The sequence below is a fragment of the Colias philodice genome, chromosome 2 (assembly GCF_061535455.1).
Source record: "Colias philodice isolate Cphi_HAF_F1 chromosome 2, ilColPhil1 Martin Lab GWU primary, whole genome shotgun sequence".
NCBI lineage: Eukaryota > Metazoa > Arthropoda > Insecta > Lepidoptera > Pieridae > Colias > Colias philodice.
Genome location: NC_143087.1, coordinates 2543715 through 2563239, shown reverse-complemented (window position 1 = coordinate 2563239; position 19525 = coordinate 2543715). Strand labels below are relative to the sequence as shown.

General features: G+C 34.2%; 4 protein-coding genes across 4 annotated transcripts in view; 3 read left to right on the top strand and 1 right to left on the bottom strand.

Moving 5' to 3' along the window:
• LOC149490199 (uncharacterized) overlaps nucleotides 1-19525 on the bottom strand; it is a 245421-nt gene that overhangs the window by 77340 nt on the left and 148556 nt on the right. The gene's annotated exons all lie outside the window — the stretch shown is intronic.
• On the top strand, nucleotides 10210-11658 carry LOC149490212 (uncharacterized). The gene is made up of 2 exons (XM_089710686.1): nucleotides 10210-10255; nucleotides 11133-11658. Exons 1-2 carry the CDS (start codon nucleotides 10244-10246, stop codon nucleotides 11592-11594), a joined length of 474 nt encoding a protein of 157 aa, XP_089566812.1. The 5' UTR covers nucleotides 10210-10243; the 3' UTR covers nucleotides 11595-11658.
• Nucleotides 13403-14362, top strand: LOC149490211 (larval/pupal rigid cuticle protein 66-like). The gene is made up of 2 exons (XM_089710680.1): nucleotides 13403-13720; nucleotides 13917-14362. The coding sequence occupies exons 1-2, from the start codon at nucleotides 13709-13711 to the stop codon at nucleotides 14268-14270; spliced, it is 366 nt and encodes a 121-aa protein (XP_089566806.1). The 5' UTR covers nucleotides 13403-13708; the 3' UTR covers nucleotides 14271-14362.
• LOC149490210 (uncharacterized) lies at nucleotides 15434-16357 on the top strand. The gene is made up of 2 exons (XM_089701211.1): nucleotides 15434-15538; nucleotides 15628-16357. Exons 1-2 carry the CDS (start codon nucleotides 15527-15529, stop codon nucleotides 16240-16242), a joined length of 627 nt encoding a protein of 208 aa, XP_089557337.1. The 5' UTR covers nucleotides 15434-15526; the 3' UTR covers nucleotides 16243-16357.

The following is a 19525-nucleotide window of genomic DNA, read 5'->3' as shown; positions in this document are numbered from 1 at the left end:
TTAGAATACGTTTTTAAAATGGTAGTTTTATACATTATTCGACGAATAAGTCTTAACCAAGGATTGAAAAATCAGCCCTAAAAGCACCGCCATAACTAATCTACCCAAATATAAACCATAGCACAAAGAGACATACCCTATTTGCTTTACCTTGTATTTATCTCCGTATTTTTACAACCAAATCATACATATTCAAAATTATATTCTCAACGCGGACGTATCAAAACAGTCCATCAAAATCAATTTATTCAAGTCGGCGAACTGTGTGATTTTTTCCTCAATGTTTACCTCCAGTGGCTAGTTATAATTTAATGAACAAAATATCTGGGGCGTTAATAACCGTCGTCCAGATTAAACAAAGAAACGGCCTTGGTGCCGGCGCGTACGCACACTCCCGCCGAGATGTACGGCTAGCAGAAAAAGTCAAAAGGAAAAATTTCGACTGCTCCACAGAAAATAGTCCATAAAAATCTGAATACTTTAAGTCTTAGAAGAAACACTCTTTCTAATTCATAACTTAATTAAACATTAATATGCATTCACTTGAATTCAAATTAAATATTAAATAAATAACATAAATACTTATGATTGCAATGGACGAATGCATGGATCAAGACAGCTTTTAGAAGAAAACGAGTTAATTACTTCAAATATATATGTACTGTAAAAACATAGATATTATAAAGGATACCATTGCTTAACTTACTTTACGTTGCTGTCCGTACCAACCGGTTCACTTTCAATCCGCATTCCGTATAAAGCGCTGAATCATGCGCAGTTCCAGTGATTATGAAAATAAGGCCGGATGTACACCCGACGAGTAAGAATAATACAGCAAACGGAAACTTTTAAAGTTTTATTTTTACGTCATATTGTGAGAAATAAATAAAAAATATTTCAAAAGAACAGGTTTTATTACAATTTCATAAAGAATATTACAAAAATAATTTAATTTCTGCTACATAATTTCCCACGCATTACATAAGTATAAGAAAAAAGTGAAGTCCCATGTCATCATTTATACACACTCATGTTATACATCTGTTTCACTGATCGATTTTCTTTAGGGACAAGTAGGTGATCAGCCTTCTGTGTCCTGCCAGACCGAGACATTTTTTTTTCTTTGTCTCCACCGACCACCCAGGACGGGTTCGATTCCCGGTGGAGACAAATTCCTCGGTGCTATGCTCACGCGTCAACCACTGTACCAAGGAGGCGGTCAGTAGTAAATATAAGAGCTATGGCTTATTTCTGCTTATAGAGCAAAATATATAAAGATGATTATTACGTTAAATGTTTAACAAAACATTAATTTCAAGTAAATTCCTACAATGCGACATAAAGCGGTAAACAAAGACCAAATTGTATCTCCGACTTCAGTTAGGTCAACCAACTACCTTAACTATAGAGCAAGAGAAAGTAATAGCTTACTTTATTATCTACCGAATTTTGCAATCATTTCTCAACCAGAACCAAGCCCTACGGAATAAGAACATTAGACACAAACTCAGAAATCTAATAATTTATCAAATCATGCATAAGTATTAATTGATTCAGTCTATCTGTGTCTATATGCATAGAAATGTGTGTTTTTATTTTGTTTTACAACATTTTTACCTTTCTCCCCATGGTTTCCTGGTAGAGATCACTGCAGAGTGTTAAAGCCGCCATTTATGCTTTATATTTAACTAGCTTTCCGTCAGCTACTTCGCCCGCTTTGTTTAAAACCTCTAAAACACTCTACCTATTAAAAACCGCATCAAAATCTATTTCCTAGTTTTAAAGATTCAAGCATACATAGGGACACAGTTACATAGGGATATATGGAATAAATAATAAATAAATAAATTCAACTTTTCAGTAATAGTTGCTTACAACATATTTAAAGAAACTCGTATGTGACCGGCCTACAGCGACCGTTCATTCATGCTCATCTTGGTGTCACCGACCGAAGATGAGCCATGCAAATAAACTTCCTTGAACCTCGACACAGAATCAGCGAAATAAATTATGTTTATTTATACCAGGTTTGAGATATAAAACTGTTGACTTGTGTTTTTACTTTTTTGTAGTAATTTTGTTGATATTATATTGTTTTATGGGGTTATGCTTTTTGGATGATGGGGTCCTAGGTTTATAGGCTAAGGAATCTTCTTCTAACATCGGAAGGGATAATTATATTGTAAACAGGGTGATAGCTCAAACCGTTGTTAGTTCTTACTATGTTCTTACATATACTATATTGCTTATACTAACGTTTTTGTCTCCCTTATACAATACACAGTAGAATTATGGGGACAATATATATATACCCTTTTAGATTATATATGGTCCCTATGTTTATAATATGTTACATCGTGGTACTTCTATGTCATTTTCATACTATGAAATATTATATAACCTCAACATCCACAGATGTGAAATTACCTTCGTACAGTTCGCAACACGTGACAATATTTCTCAAGCTCATCTAGGTCTTTTGTGATTTCATCTACCATGGTTTGAACGTGATCTTAAGTATGCCAGCAAACCCGACTTAGAAAAGCTCCTTACAAAGAATTTAAAGATCTTTATAAGAAACGTGAGGCCTTAAAAAGAACCAATGCCATATAAGAAGACAATATTAGACATAGAATGGTGTTCCGAATTAGAAAACGCAATTCAAATAATTACTAATAATTAAGTGTAACCTTGCTCTACAAAATGGCATTGTTTCAATGATTCTTATTATACGATATGATAGAGCCTTGGTGTCTGAAACCGTTTGTCCTGTCTCTTTATTCAATTATGTGTCCAATATTTAGTTCATTTTAAAAATTATTAAGGTTATGAAAAATAATAATGAATAATTATTTATCTATACGATTGGTTGCGGTTGGTTATAAAATGCGTAGATAATGTGAATTATTTATTACCTGCACGCTCTAGCTACTTACTCTACTCCCAGGTAAATCGGAACACAAACAAAATGTTAAAAATATAATCCTAAGTTACTAAGGAATACTGTCACTTGCTGCTGTTGAAAAAAATTTTAAAGTCGGAAAAACAAAAACAGAAAAAAATGTGGCTTCTTCATTAGTAACTGGCTGTGCTCCGCGGTTTTACCCGCAGTACTCCCCTCCTGTTGGTCTTAGCGTGATGATATATAGCCTCCCTCGATAAATGGGCTTTTTAACACGGAAAGTATTTTTCACATCGGACCAGTAATTCCCTAGATTATATTTTTTTTACAGAGAAGAATCAGCAATAAAATTTAGACATTTAGAATCTGTTTTGACCTAAAAATGTGGTCTCTTTGCTTCATTTTCAAATCACAGGAATGACTAGACAAGATTCAATCAAAGCTTACTAACGACCTCATTCCGGTTTAGCAATGACTTAAAATTCCTATTTGACGATTCATACACATCCTTTATAGTTGCAAATTAATTGTTAAACTCAAACTCAAATATTTATTTATTCAATTAGACTAGATACAGCACTAGATAAAGCACTTTTGAATCGTCATACATTTTTTTAACATTTACCACCGATTCGGAAAGCAGTATCTATGGACAAGAACCGGCAAGTGACTCCATAGTTAATAACTTCAAACTCAAACTCAAACTCAAACATTTATTTATTCAATTAGACTTCTTATAAAAGCACTTTTGAATCGTCATAACATTTTTTAACATTTACCACCGATTCGGAAAGCAGTATCTATGGAGAAGAACCGGCAAGAAACTCCATACTTAAATAACTATACAATGAATGTGGATACAACTTGTGTTTTTTCGTGTCTGGTATGGTCAGTAATGACATGTAATGATATAAAAAACCTTTAAGGACTAAAAATAATTATTAAAGTGTGGAAAAGTTGGATATTTAACCGATCTTATAAACACGTTAAGCAAGTAGCATTTATCTCATTCTACATAGAAAAGTCAAGTATGTGAACTAATTTTAATGACAATTTTGAAGAAATATCGTATAGGAGCTACCAACGTTGACAAGAGAGCATTTTAGTATAGTTGGTTCTTTGATATACTGTTCCTCTTGCTATTTCGGTTAGAGTCCGGGCTGTCTGGCTGGTAGCAGTGGTTGCGTTTTTTAGTGCGCATCTCATCTGCACAGGATAATTTCCCTAATTTGAAGTCATTTTTTAACGCGTAATTTTTAATATTTTACCTTTAGATAGATCCATCAGACATAATTTTTTTATTGCAAGACGTTTTTTTCGTTGTTAAATAGGTACCAGACGCAATTTTTTATTTCGTTTTTATAAAAAATTCAAATTATTTTAGAATGTCTGTAAATTTCATATTATGTTCTTCAAACATAATATAATCTAAAATTAATTAGCCAGACGCTAATTCGATTGTTAAGTATTAAATAATGTGTATAAATAAAAAAAAGTAATGAAGCATGCAGCTCATCAGCTAGTGTATTTTAACTATGCGACAGGAAATAATTGCAAGAATACAATATTATTTACACTTGTTCTTATAAATAAAAGCTAAAATGAAAAAAAAAACATAAAAGTGAAAAATAAATTAAAGTTACCATACATTGAAAATAATGGAATAAAAACTATATCAATGAAGGTTAAACAATTACATTGTTAAATTTAAAAAGCCATCTTCATAATCATCATCATCATCATCTTTCCTCACACTGTCAGAATTATTTATGTTATCGTCTAAGGATATTGTTTTCCAATATTCCATCATCTGTAAACAACTAGAAAGTTTGTTTCAATATTGATGTACACACGTACACACACACAACACACACACACCACACCACACACGACACACACACGTGAACACACACACACACGCATGTTTAAGTTTGTATTGAATTTAACTAAAGTAGTTAGCATGAATTTATATAGGTAGGTATACTAGCGGTCCGCCCCGGCTTCGCCCGTGGTACCTACATGTATAAACTATCCTATCTCTCAAGTTGAATCGAACTGCACATGGTGTGCGAATTTTATTATAATCGGTTAAGTGGTTTAGGAGTCCATTGAGGACAAACATTATGACACGAGATTTATGTATATATGTCACGGCTAAAGGTAGGTGAGAACATAAACTTAAGATTAGCCGGCTAAACTTAGGTTTATTTTCGACGAGGTGTTAATGTTAGTTTGTTCTATCTTTAGCCGGCTAAACTTAAGTGTAACCGCAGGCCCGTGGCTAAAAATGTCGGGGTGGGTAGATTTGGTTAGCGCCGGGCCGGTGGAGGGCTTGAGGGGCCCGCACAGTGCCAGAAAACACTCGCCCTGTTCCTTACATGTATTATAGTAACCAAATCTACCCACCCCGACTCAGGGCAGAAAGCTGGTGGCTAGGTTAGGTTAGGTTAGAACTCTTAAGACCCGCACGAGCCGAGCGAGCGCAGCGAGCGTGCTGCGGCAGCAGCCGGCGAAGTGCCAGAAAACACTCGCCCTGTTCCTTACATGTATTATAGTAACCAAATCTACCCACCCCGACATTTTTAGCCACGGGCCTGCGGTTACACTTAAGTTTAGCCGGCTAAAGATAGAACAAACTAACATTAACACCTCGTCGAAAATAAACCTAAGTTTAGCCGGCTAATCTTAAGTTTATGTTCTCACCTACCTTTAGCCGTAACATATATATTAAGAACTAGCGGTCCGCCCCGGCTTCGCCCGTGGTACATATTTACGTTTTCTCTACATAAAAACCATCCTCGTACTTCAAGGAATATAATAAAAAAAGAATTATCGAAATCGGTTCAGCCGTTCTCGAGTTATGCGCTTACCAACACATTTTGCGATTCATTTTTATATATAAGACTAGCGGTCCGCCCCGGCTTCGCCCGTGGTACCTACATATTTATTTACGTTTTCTCTACATAAAAACCATCCTCGTACTTCAAGGAATATAATAAAAAAAGAAGTATCGAAATCGGTTCAGCCGTTCTCGAGTTATGCGCTTACCAACACATTTTGCGATTCATTTTTATATATAAGATTAAGATTAATGAATTAATATTGTTATCATCATCACTACATAGTATAAAAAAAAGTCGCTTTCTCTGTCCCTATGTCTCTTTACATCTTTGAAACTACGCAACGGATTTTGATGTGGTTTTTTTAAATAGATAGAGTGATTCAATTGGGAGGTTTATATGTATAATAACATCCATTAAATAGTGGAGAAGTACCTACTGTTATTTTTGAGGTTTCTAATGTGATTACGTAAATAATTACAATTTTTCCACTTACAGTGCAAACGGAGGCACCCTACGAGTTTTATCAAATTAATGTACTAACTACATTGAAAAGGTCTACAGAAAAGTCCGTGATGGTATATGTCTATCTCTTATGGATAACCCACAATAACTTTTTTTATCATTTACTTTTTACGACAAATAATGGCTAATTTTCGAAGCGATTTTAACCAATACAGCATTAATCCTTAACCAATTAAAGACCTTGAATACATTGTTCATTTAATATAGATCTATATGGCCTTTTACACATGGATTTAAGTGAATATTTTCGAAGATATTACAGATTTAAAAATTGCGGGACGTAGCGTTTGCGGCGGTACTAGCCGGCCGCCCGGCTATATCTACACTAATATTATAAAGAGGAAAGCTTTGTTTGTTTGTTTGTTTGATTGTAATGAATAGGCTCATAAACTACTGGACCGATTTTAAAAATTCTTTCACCATTCGAAAGCTACATTATCCACGAGGCGAGCCATAACATAGGCTAGGTTTTATCCCGGAAATCCCACGGGAACGGGAACTATGCGGGTTTTTCTTTGAAAACGCGGGCGAAGCTGCAGGCGGAAAGCTAGTATTTTATACCCGTGCGAAGCCGGAGCGGGCCGCTATGTTTTTATATTCAACGTTCACAGTTTTTCTGTAGTGTATTTAGCGATTATTGCACCCGTGCGAAGCCAGGGCCGGGTGGGTCGCTAGTTAATATTAGATATATATTAGAAAATTTAACTTGTATTGGCAACACTGTATTTTGTTTGTGGTTCTTTTTCTTCTTGTACGCGGTGTGTAATGTGTGGTATTAGGCAATGTGCTATTGGAAACAATATACATAAGTTTATGTAATCGCTGTTTTCATTTAAACCCATAACTTAATAGTTAAGTAATAAAAAAATTGTTTTGTATAGAAGATTGTTGATGTACCCTAATAGTTTATTTTTTAGCCTAAGGAATAAAATGTACCAATGGAAGGTACTTGTTCCCACAACACAGGGAATCCTAGAGTAGGAACAATTCAATTTCTATGCATCTTAGGTATATTTTCGAAAAAAAGAAGTTATTTTTTATTGTTATTTAATTTTCGCGGCCGACCCTTTCTATCTCTCTTGCACTTTAAACTATCTCTCCATATACACAATCATCAAATTGTTATACTTACCTACTTTCACTACGTTTTTATTTGTACATATTAATTAATACTTAACAATCGAATTAGCGTCTGGCTAATTAATTTTAGATTATATTATGTTTGAAGAACATAATATGAAATTTACAGACATTCTAAAATAAAAATTGCGTCTGGCACCTATTTAACAACGAAAAAAACGTCTTGCAATAAAAAAATTATGATTGATGGATCTATCTAAAGGCAAAAGTTTAAAAATTACGCGTTAAAAAATGACTTTAAATTAAGGATAATTTCCTGTGCAGATAAGATGCGCACTACTGAACGCAACCACTCCGGCCAGCCAGACTGCGCGGACTCTAACCGAAATAGCTAGAGGAACAATATATCAAAAAACCAGCTATACTAAAATGACTTCTTTTTCAACGTTAATAGCTCCCGTACCAATAGGTTCACCACGAGCGCGAGTATAAACATAGTAACTTTTTTACATACCCATGATAATAAATTATGACAATTTACCAACCTTTTCCTCATAATAATTTTATTCATATAATTTGTAGACCATTAACGTATGAAATTAAGACTATTTTAATGGGTTACCTTTGATATTACTACGAGAAAGATTATAATCTATTACTTGTTTTTATGTAGTACCGGATTAGCTTCAAGGTTGAATCTTTTGGTGCATGTTTCTTTATTTCCTTTTGTCTGGTATTTTTATTTGCGATATTGCATATGGCTATTCATATTATTTACAAATGCCTGATAATAATTAAAATAGATTATTGATAATAAGTTAAAAAAATATGTCAAGCAAGATATGGAAAATAATATAGAATTGATTTAACAATACTTTACTTGAATAATTCGACCTATGGTTTTAAGCTTCTGTTTAATTTCATTGCCATAAAATAATATTGTTGAATAGAAAAAAATAGCTCGGTATATATATTTTTCAAAGATCTAATGAGTTTTTGTTGCAACAAACCCAGCCTTGAGACTTCTTTCAGTGATTTTTGATATACCTACGCTTGAATAGTTTCGGTTTTCGCCTTTTACATAGTGAATTTTTCTACATGTGAATTTTTCATCGGGGTTTTCAACTGGTTTTTTTTGTAAAATGACAAAGAAAATGTAACAAGAATGTTAAGTCACTTGATTTTGAGGACAAAACATTTTATCATGTCAAAATGCAATGACTAATTTAATACAAAAAAAAACTTTGTAAAGCCGACCTTTGCATGTTATACATGTAATTAACTTATCTATTATAATAAACCAATTTTTTAATTTCCATTGTAGACAAAAACATTCATACTTACATGTATCATTTTTCATTTATGATTTATATTCTTTGCTATTTACATCTCGTTTATGAAGCCAAAAAATATGAACTTGTACAAATATTATTTACTAGCTTCAGCCCACGACTTTGTACGTGCATTCCCGTTTTTCCCCGTTCCCGCAAGAATTTCGGGAAATCCTTTCTTAGCGGATGCCTACGTCCTAACATCTACCTGCATGCCTTTCAGCCGGATACGTCCAGTGGTTTGGGCTGTGCGTTGATAGATCACTATTAATATCAGTCACCTTTGAGTTTTATATATTAAGTATATAGATTTAATTCATTCGCAAACTGATGTAAGCCCATAATATTTCACAGACATGCCTATTTATGTAAATCACTGTATAAGAGATTCATATCATACGCATATAAGACTAACGAGACAACTTATACAGGCAACCAATCAAATCCACCACTCTTTTAGTATACCGTCTACGATAATAAGTCTTATTACGTAGAGATTAAAGTTATTTTCCCTTAAAGCGATTTCGCGATGTCTACCAGATTGAGGTCGTGATGTTTTCGGCGATGTTGCAAGTTCAATGCCACGGTCAGATAATCTCGAGCATTTTATAATATTACATAATGGATCATCAGAAGTGCCGTAAGCTTTTGAGAATTGCGATCGATATACGGAAAAAACACGTTTATAAACAGAGTAGGAGGGTTCAAAATAAAACAAATTTATTTATTTATCTGTTGAACTCCATATCTTTATTCAGAAAATAGAAACTAATAACATAATTTAAAAAGTGAAACGGGGTTTCTAGTCGTCTCTTCTCTGAAGAAGCTGTTTTCCGAATTATAGAATTTTGTATTTTTATGATTCAAAAGTTAAACTACTGGATGAATTTATGGGTTAAATGAGAGGAGTGCAGTTTCTTTTTGATAGGAAATTTTAGTTGTGACAACTACTCACATAGAACGTTAGGTATAATCCATCACACTAATATAATATTATGTACTACCATTATAAATGTAATTTTCTTTATAAGCAATATTTGCCATTCAAACGAATCGTCACTACATAGTATATAACAAAGTCGCTTTCTCTGTCCCTATGTCCTTTTGTATGCTTAAATCTTTAAAACTAAGCAACGGATTTTAATGCGGTTTTTTTCAGTAGATAGAGTGATTCAAGAGGAAGGTTTTAGTATATAATTTATTAGATTTTAGTCAAAGCGGGCGATACCGCGGGCGGTAAGCTAGTTGATAAATAAATAAACGAATATCATATACAATTATAAAGAAAATTTTCTTTATAAAAATCATTTGCCATTCAACCGAATCGTAAGATATAATTAGGTCTTCACATTTGAATGAAAAGTAGCTCTGATTGAATTACCAACGTAATCTAGACCTACAATAGTTTACAAACGTTCTAATCCACAAGATATCACACATATCACATTTATATTACGAAATAGGGTATCGATTTTCATTTCTTCATATATAAAATGAGGAGATTTTGTCTTTTAATCACACTCGTCTTCTGTTCAATTGTGAGAACACATCAATTAACAATCAACATGGTTTACAAGGTAATTTATTTATTTAATTATTAATAATATTAAATATTTCCAAAATAATCACAAAAAAAAACTTAGAAATGAGAAATTGCAGCCTAAAAAACCTTGCAGTTTTACTTGCCTATAATAAATACTATTTTCAGCACATATATATTAACGATATGAATATCACGAATTTCCTTCATCAATTATTGTTCAAAATATTATTTATTGGATAAATTTCAGTCATCAAATAATTCAATTATAAAACCGCTTCGTTTAATCACCTTTTTAATTTTTGCCCTTAAATATTAATACGAATTTTTTTTCCTTCAGCAAATTGTAATCCCTTGCAACGTTCAATTAAATCGATTCTGAAGTAAAAAGTATATAAATAAGTATAATCGCGGATTTATCGTCGACAGTAAATGGATAAATTTGTCATCGCCTCAATTTTATTTTAACCTTGTCCGGTCTTTGAACTGAGATCGAGGTTTAAGTCATTTTTGTATATTTTTTCGTTTATTTTTTGCTCTGGGCTATTCTAGTGACATCAGTTTATTCAAGATCAAGATTAGTTTCGCAAGTAGTAAAAACTTACAATGGGAATGAATGAAACGATATATTTAATTTAATTTTAATGTAAAACGCACTTCCGCATTTAATAGTAAGGCTTTTATTTTTCATTTTATAAAATTATCACCAGAAAAAGCTAAGTTCTATAGTTATTTTAAAGAACTTATATTAACTTCTATTGAGATCTCAACCATTTCTAAATTCTAAACATATTGTCCTTTCATCATCATCATCATCATTGGCCCATACGCGTTCCCACTGCTGGGACACGGGCCTCCTATGAGGGTTGTCCTTTACTAACATAAAAATAACTTATTTCGTTTATTGTCCACAGCTAATCATCTTCTCCGCCCTCATCATGTCCGCCATGTGCTCGTTCCTGCACCAAGCGCCCATCCCGATCTTTCTGGAAACATACCAAGAGCCACCGAAGCCATACGACTTCTCTTACGAGGTGAACGACCCCCACACTGGTGACGTCAAATCCCAACAAGAGAGCAAGCGTGGTGATACAGTCCTCGGCCAATACTCGGTCATCCAGCCCGATGGAATCAGAAGAACTGTTGACTACCAGGCCAATGATTTAACTGGTTTCTTAGCAACCGTAAACAACCAAAGGCCACAGGTGAACCAGCACCAAGAACAGTACCAGGAAGAATCCACTCGCCCAACTACCGCCAGCTCTGGAAGCAACGATGGCCAAGCTAGCCAAGGATGGCCAAGCCCCAGCTCAACCCCGCCAACTATTTCTTTCTCCTCTGTTCTCCACCCCTACCAAAACAACCTGTGGCTGTAAATTATTGAAGACGATGTGCATCTGACCTCGCAAAATGTACCTGTTATTATTATATAAATATATTGTGGCACTCGTAGTTTAAAATGTTTTTTATTCGAAAAATTACCCTCATAAATAAACAGATGTAATTCAAGGTACGAATTGAAATACAAATAACAACATGAATTTAATATCAGATTGGTTTAATAATTCTCCACATTTATTATCTTTTAAATAAAAATATTAAAGCCTGAAATATAACCTGTCAATTTAATATTTTTTAAATAATAAAACATAATCCATATTAATATACAAGTAGCATTTTTTATAAAATTCATAATATGTATTACATATTACCCAACCTTCATAGTAGGCCCGTGTCCTTGCAGTGAGAACAAATATACACTGATGATGATGATGTTACAACGAAACACATCAATCATATCAAAGGCGTGGTGCCATAAACATTTTAATGCTAATAATAATTGAACTTTTACACGATATTTACCTCATCGCCTAACGAACCGTGCAACAATTGACGCGAGCGCCTTACAGTTTTTTCACAAAATCCCTTTGATCGCATTATCTCAGATCGTGGACGACAAATGAGCTGGAATGTCCAAGATAAAACAATAGGTTAAAATAACTTATTGGTTAATAGATTTACATTGTTTTACAAATCAAGCTACAATATCGAAATAGCTATCTATGTCGATTTTGCTAAATGCTTCTATACAGGACTGTTGATTTTCTCATAATAATCCCTTTTTATAAAATATACAAAGATTATTATTATTATTTATTATTTCTATCAGTGAATAGAACTCGTTAATTTTTAGAACGTTTGATAGAAGACACTTTTATTTAAAAAAAAAATTAAAATTGTGGAGCTTCTTTCCATTTTGGAAACGTACTTCTGCTACTAATTAACCCAATTTAACATAAATAGTGCTTCATAATGGCTAAGTATCCTAAAAACTTCATTATTTCAAAAGTTATTCATTAGGTAAGCCAACTAAAGTGGGCTCAGACCACCTTTCATTTACAAAGGTAAAGTCTTATGCAAATCAGGGCAGGAACATTTATGCAATGGGCGCCTTACTTACAAAGTTCTGACATTCAGATTACCTAATTTTCTCAATCTTCCGTGTAAAGATAATTTAGGAGAAGAATTAGATTTAAAACCAAATAAATATAAAACAACTAACAAAAAGCTTTCACATGCAAGCTTATAGGTACATAACTTATGAGTAGCAGTGTTTATGTGCTGGTTACAAATGAGCCTTGGTTTATAATTATGATTTTACAGAACAAAGCTGTTGCGTAATGACGATAAAAAGTTCTGCCAATGTATAATTATTTTCCTTATAAAAAAGAGGAATAGTCAACCAAAATTGTTTTAGGAAATCTAAAATAGGTACAAAGCATCGGTTTACATTCCATCGCTTACTAAATAGTTTTCCAATTTAATGATAGTTACAATGTTGAATATTTAGCATGTCTTGTGAATTCAAATAGCATGTCTACATTTGAACTGTCTATAGAATAGTCAACATTTAATTTTATCAGATATCACGTACCTAGCCCATTTAACCTAGAAATTTGATTCCTAATCTAATCTCAAAACTTTGTTAGGGCACTTAAGAAACACTGGTCTGTAAAGATAATTTGCGAGTGTAATATTGGCAAAACTACGCCAGCTTCATGCCCCATTAAGAAGCTTAATAACCAATTTTATTTTAAACGTATACTTGCTTATTTACGTCTACATAAATAAGCCCAAGTGTTGGGAATAGTAATTTTGTTCCACCGCAATCAAATGAGTCTAATTCACGAACACCAAGCGTTTATATATCGTTTTATGTTTTGTTATTTCACTTTTACTGGCAATAAACTATGATCAAGGGCGTAGGGCTTGTTAAGTAGAAAGGTACTGATAAACAATATGCACTGAGACATTTTTATAAAGTGCATCGGCCCAATGAACTTGACTTTTATTCATTTCCTGAATTTCTTCAAACTGGTCCATCTGGATCTGGGCTGATATTTGGATGATATAAAAGGGTAGTGCAGCTTACTGGAGACATCATTCAGAACTCATCAACGTAGTCACAACCTCTCCAATAATCTTCAAAATGGTTGCGAAGGTAAGAAATAAGCATCCGAATTATTTTTAAAACTATTGTTTCTACAATTTTATTAATTGGTCAGTTTTTACCTACAATCTCCATTTATATCACAAGTGCAAAGCTTCAAGTTCTCCTCTAAGCATTGTTAAATATTTATTTAAGTACCTTATACCTATAAAACATCATCTAATTTTACCAATTATTTTGTCTACAGTGCGTGTTCCTTTTTGCCCTGTTGGCCGCCGCCAGCGCCGCTGATTTCTCCAGCTTCTCTTACGGAGTAGCTGACCCTTACACCGGTGACTTCAAGCACCAGTTCGAGACCCGCGCTGGTGACCGGGTGCAGGGACAATACGGTCTCCTGGAATCCGACGGCACCCAGCGGACGGTCGACTACACCGCTGGCGCTGAGGGCTTCAACGCTCTTGTACGGAAGGACCCTGCTTTTATCGCTGCCCCTATTGCCCCAATTGCCACCCTGCCCCTCTCAGTTGCCACTTACCCCTACGCTTACAGGTTCGGATCCTACGCCTATGCCGCTCCCTTCGCGTACAACCGCATCCACTAAGTCATCACACCGAATAATTTTAGGTCAAAATTCTCATTTGCTCAAACCAGTCCGTCTGTATTATTGTAAATAATGTAAATAAATTACCGATATGTCCGTCTATTTATTTGTTTTATTTTACATGAATATTTAAGTTACTTTATACACAAAAAAAACAGATTGGATTGATACTATATAACAAAAAAATAACTATACAACGCATAATCTTTTTAACTTGACTAAAAATAAAAGTTACCTAGAAATACATCCAGTAAAAAAGATTCAAATAATATAGATCTGATTTGGCTCTCTATCTGTCGTTCTTTTATATATTTATAGTATGAAAGATCTATAATTTAATTTGATAACACATTGTTTATTTATTTTATAGTAATATAGTACGCTGTTTACTGTTTATACTTTAACTTCATGTTAAATCATAATGCGATGTTTAAAGCTCGCTCGCTCTAAGCGATCATATTTCACACTAGCTTCCGCCCGCGACTCCGTCCGCGCGGATGTCGGTCTTCGCGTGGATGGTTTATTTCTCCATTTTGAGTAACTCTGACAATGACATCTTATAAATATCTATTGGACTCAAATACGGCTAGGCCTATAATAATACGCAACGTGTGTTCGCGGTTCTACAGAACAACGTCTATGGATAAAACTGAAAAATTAAGATTAATTTTTTTTCTACGTATTTTTCCAGGATAAAAAGTATCCTATTTTACGCCCAGGATAATAAGTTATAATTATACCAAGTTTCATCGAAATCGAACCGTTAGTTTTCACGTGATGTCTTCACATACAGACAGACAGACAGACAGACAGACAAAAATTTTTTTAATCACATATTTGGGTTTGGTATCGATCCAGTAACACCCCCTGCTATTTATTTTTTCAATATTTTCAATGTACAGAATTGACCCTTCTACAGATTTATTATATGTATAGATTAATCGTCGATAACATAAACCAATAAACCACGTATGTAACAAATCATTGTTATTGATATTGTTTCCTATAAATTATCAATACTAATGTCTGTACAATATCCGCGGCCAAGCCGTGGTCCGGTTAGTTCCGCATAGCAAATAATTGTGCCTGACGAAATTGAACTCTAAAAAACATTCACTTCGCTTGACCTAGAGCGTGGACCTGTCATTTATTTCCTATTAATAGCGCCAAATGATTGTTCAGGACCCGTATAAAAGCCCAACACAGCCAGGACTTAGCATTCACAGTCCACTGTGCAGTTAAACACACACCTCAAAATGGCAGCTAAGGTGGGTTGGGTTAAAGTGAATTTTGTCGATTAGAAAGTGATTGTTCGGTTAAAGCATTGTGTTCTAACGTGTTTTGTTTTTGTTAACAGTTCTTCGTCCTCGCCGTCTTAGTAGCTGCTGCCCAGGGCAGCGCTATCCATGGAGACTACACAAGCTTCTCCTATGGAGTGTCTGACCCCCACACCGGTGATGTCAAGAGCCAGCACGAGACCCGCGTCGGCGACAACGTGGTCGGCCAATACTCCCTCTTGGAGTCTGATGGCACCCGCCGTACCGTGGACTACGCCGCTGACGCTCACTCTGGATTCAACGCTGTCGTCCGCAAAGACCCAGCTCTGATCGGTCACGTTGCCCACGCTCCCGCTGTTGTCGCCGCTCCCGTGGCCCACGCCGCTCCCGCCGCGTACGCCGCATACGCCCCAGCGGCTTATGCTGCCCGTGTTGCCCCAGTAGCCGTCGCTCACGCCGCCCCCGTGGCTGTTGCTGGCCCATCCGTGTCCTACTCCGCTCACTCTACCTCAGTGGCTCATGGAGGAGTCGTCGCTCACGCCGCTCCCCTCGCCTACGCCGCTGGTCCTCTCGCTCACGGCGCCGCTTACGCCGCTCCCCTCGCTCACGGCTACGGAGCTGCCTATGCCGCCCCCCTCGCCCATGGATACGGCGCTCACGGCCTTGGCGCTCACGGACTCGGCTTACATTACTAAACACTGACCTAGGAACTAATTTATGTAACTACGTATTTAATAATTCTGACGATATGTTATGAATGAAACTGCTGTGATGTGAAATAAATGTGTAAAGATTTATTGTGTACATAAATGCTTGTGTTTCCTTGTAACATTAACACCAATTAAAAAAATATATCTTTAATAATACAGAGAATAAACATGTAGGTTACATTTGAAATATACAGATACATTTTTGTAGAGGACATACTTAACAGAAAGTTTATTAACTCTGCTGTTTATTAGAATTTTTAATTGATTTGCTTTAATTATAAAAGTTTAAGGACATGAGAAACAGATTTACCATTTCAATATCTTACTGCAACATTTAAAGTTCAAATATAAGCTCGTATTAAAATTTTAAACTTTCAAAATATAATCTACTAAAAAGTTTGCTCACGTAAAGTATATTACTAAAGAATATAGTTCAAGTTGTTGGCAAACACTAAATGTTGTATTGTGAAAGCAGACAAAGCGTTTTGAAGTACTAATAATATTATAAAAGCCAATAAAAGCTTGTACCTATTATAGTAATAACTTAAAGATCTCTTACTATATGTCTTATATTCCCATTCTACGCAAAAATCATTCATTTGTAATCATAGACATCGTTCCTAATTTCTACAAAGCTGAAAAGTTAGTTGTTTGTTTCTTTATTCGATTCGATTCGAACGCGCTAATGTCTGGAATTACTGGACCAATTAAAAAAATATTTCACCGTTTGTTATCTACGTGAATCTTGATTGTTAAAGGCGATATTAGTACCACGGGCGAAACCGGGCCGTATAGTTTAGTATAGTTATATAGTTATAGTATATATAGTTATATAGTTATAGTTATAGTTATAGCCGTATAGTTTATATATAGTTTAGGTATATGATAGATTTCTAGAACTTTTGAAAAGCTATTTTTAACCTACACCGAAATTTGAGCTTTCGCACAATTACGATGAGTGAAACCATGGAAGAAAAGCTAGTATTCGCGATGTTGAAGCTTGCAATTGAAAATTGTTGACATTATCATTATTGTTGAGAGATACTTTATGCTTATGCAGTTCTGTTGAATGTACTGCCATTATAACCGCCCATGTTTGTAATTCATGAGGAACATGTTCCCACGCAATATTCTATACTATAAAACATGTAGTTAATATTAAATCATTTTACAAAAATTATTGGAGAATACAATTTTACTCCAATTTAGTTTTCTTTTTTATGGTTATTTTTTGATTGCAGAGAACTACAAAACAACCAATACTGATAGGTTACACTTAAATTAAGTTTCCTGTTGGATAATATTATACCTGTATCACTTTACCTAAATCCTATTAATATTATAAAGGCGAAAGTTTGTATGGATGTTTGTTACTCTTTCACGTAAAAACTACTGAACCGATTACAATGAAATTTAGCACACATATAGAAGGTAACTTGGATAAACACATAGGGTAGGTTTTATCCCGGAAATCCCACGGGAACGGGAACTATGCGGGTTTTTCTTTGAAAACGCGGGCGAAGCCGTGGGCGGAAATCTAGTAAGTACCTAATATTAAAAAGTTATAGAAATAAAAGTACGCAATTGTTGTATTGTCATCGATCCTTGATAAGTATTCAAAGTTTTAATCAAATCTTAAATATTTAATGGTCTAATCTAGTCGATAGGAGTCTGTTACATACAAACATACAGGTGAAGCTAATAAAACTACTTAAAACTTTGGAACGGTAGTCAAAGTGCCGCTTTGGTAATAATCGTATCTGTGATACAATCATAATGATATCAAAGATAATTTAGAAATATCAAATCACAGTGCAATAAAATAAAATCGTTGTATACTACCTGCTCTATGAATCATTGAAAGTCACCTCAAATAAATTACCCATTACCCATAATAAATAAATTGGACAGATTTATTAAAGCTTCGTTAAATTTATTGATTAAAAATTAAATATAAACACAGCTTTGGAGAATTGGTTAGTAATTAGTAATTACCATTCAATGTTAAATGTGTAGGACTGTTTCTTTTTTTTATTTGCAAAAAAAATAATTTCTGCAATAATCTTTTCACCCAATGTTAAAAGTTGTTGGCGTTATTAAAAACTATAAATATAGAATACTAGTGGTCCGCCCCGGCTTCGCCCGTGGTACATATTTCGCAATAAAAGGTAGCCTATGTCCTTTCTCGGGTATTAAAATATCTCCATACCAAATTTCATGCAAATTGGTTCAGTAGTTTAGGCGTGATTGAGTAACAGACAGACAGACAGACAGAGTTACTTTCGCATTTATAATATTAGTAAGGATATATAAAATAGGAAATCATTTTTCCGAGTAACATGAGCTTTTTTTTGTATTATTGCTCGATTAATTTCGGCTCAAAAATTCTCATAGACCGTCGTGATAAAAACCGATTATATTATTATACATTAGTCGCGGAACTAATAGGTAATACGCAAACATTCAATCATGAACGTCCTTCATCCAAAGTTCATGAATACTTTTACCAATTAATCATAGTATATAATTTAAATAATTTTTTAAATCAATGACATTTATTATTGTTTTTTTGATTCCTTTGTTTTAATGTTGTAATTGATATTGTTTTTTTGTGATTTTTTCCTTCCGATTCAATAAAAATAAATTAATTTAATTAATGTAAATTATTTAATGCTGTAATTGCGGCTAAATGAATGACTTATACAAAATAATCATACAGGTAGTATTACGATTTTTAGGCCAATGCACAATTGTACAAAAATTGCAATGTTTATTTAACATTATCTACTGTGGTAAAGCAAACACAAAACAGCCTTAATAATTTATTATTAGGCGACATCTTGTCTCTTGACTTATGACCTGGCTAAAGAAATTGATTTATTAATTACTAAGAAGAAGATTCAAAGAAGACAAATTAAAGGAGAAAGCTTTAACATCCTACTAATATTATAAATGCGAAAGTTTGTGAGGATGGATATGTAGGTATGTGTATCTTTATTACTCTTTCACGCAAATACTACTGAACTGATTACAATGAAATTTAGCACACATATAGATGGTAACTTAGATTAACACATAGGATAATTTTATCCCGGAAATCCCACGGGAACGGGAACTATGCGGGTTTTTCTTTGAAAACGCGGGCGAAGCCGCGGGCGGAAAGCTAGTGCTCTATATTTTTAAGTTTATGTTTTAGTTTCATTAGGTTGTAGTCATTGGTTACATTTCTATAGTAAGCTATAAATTTTTACAGCATGACATTACACAA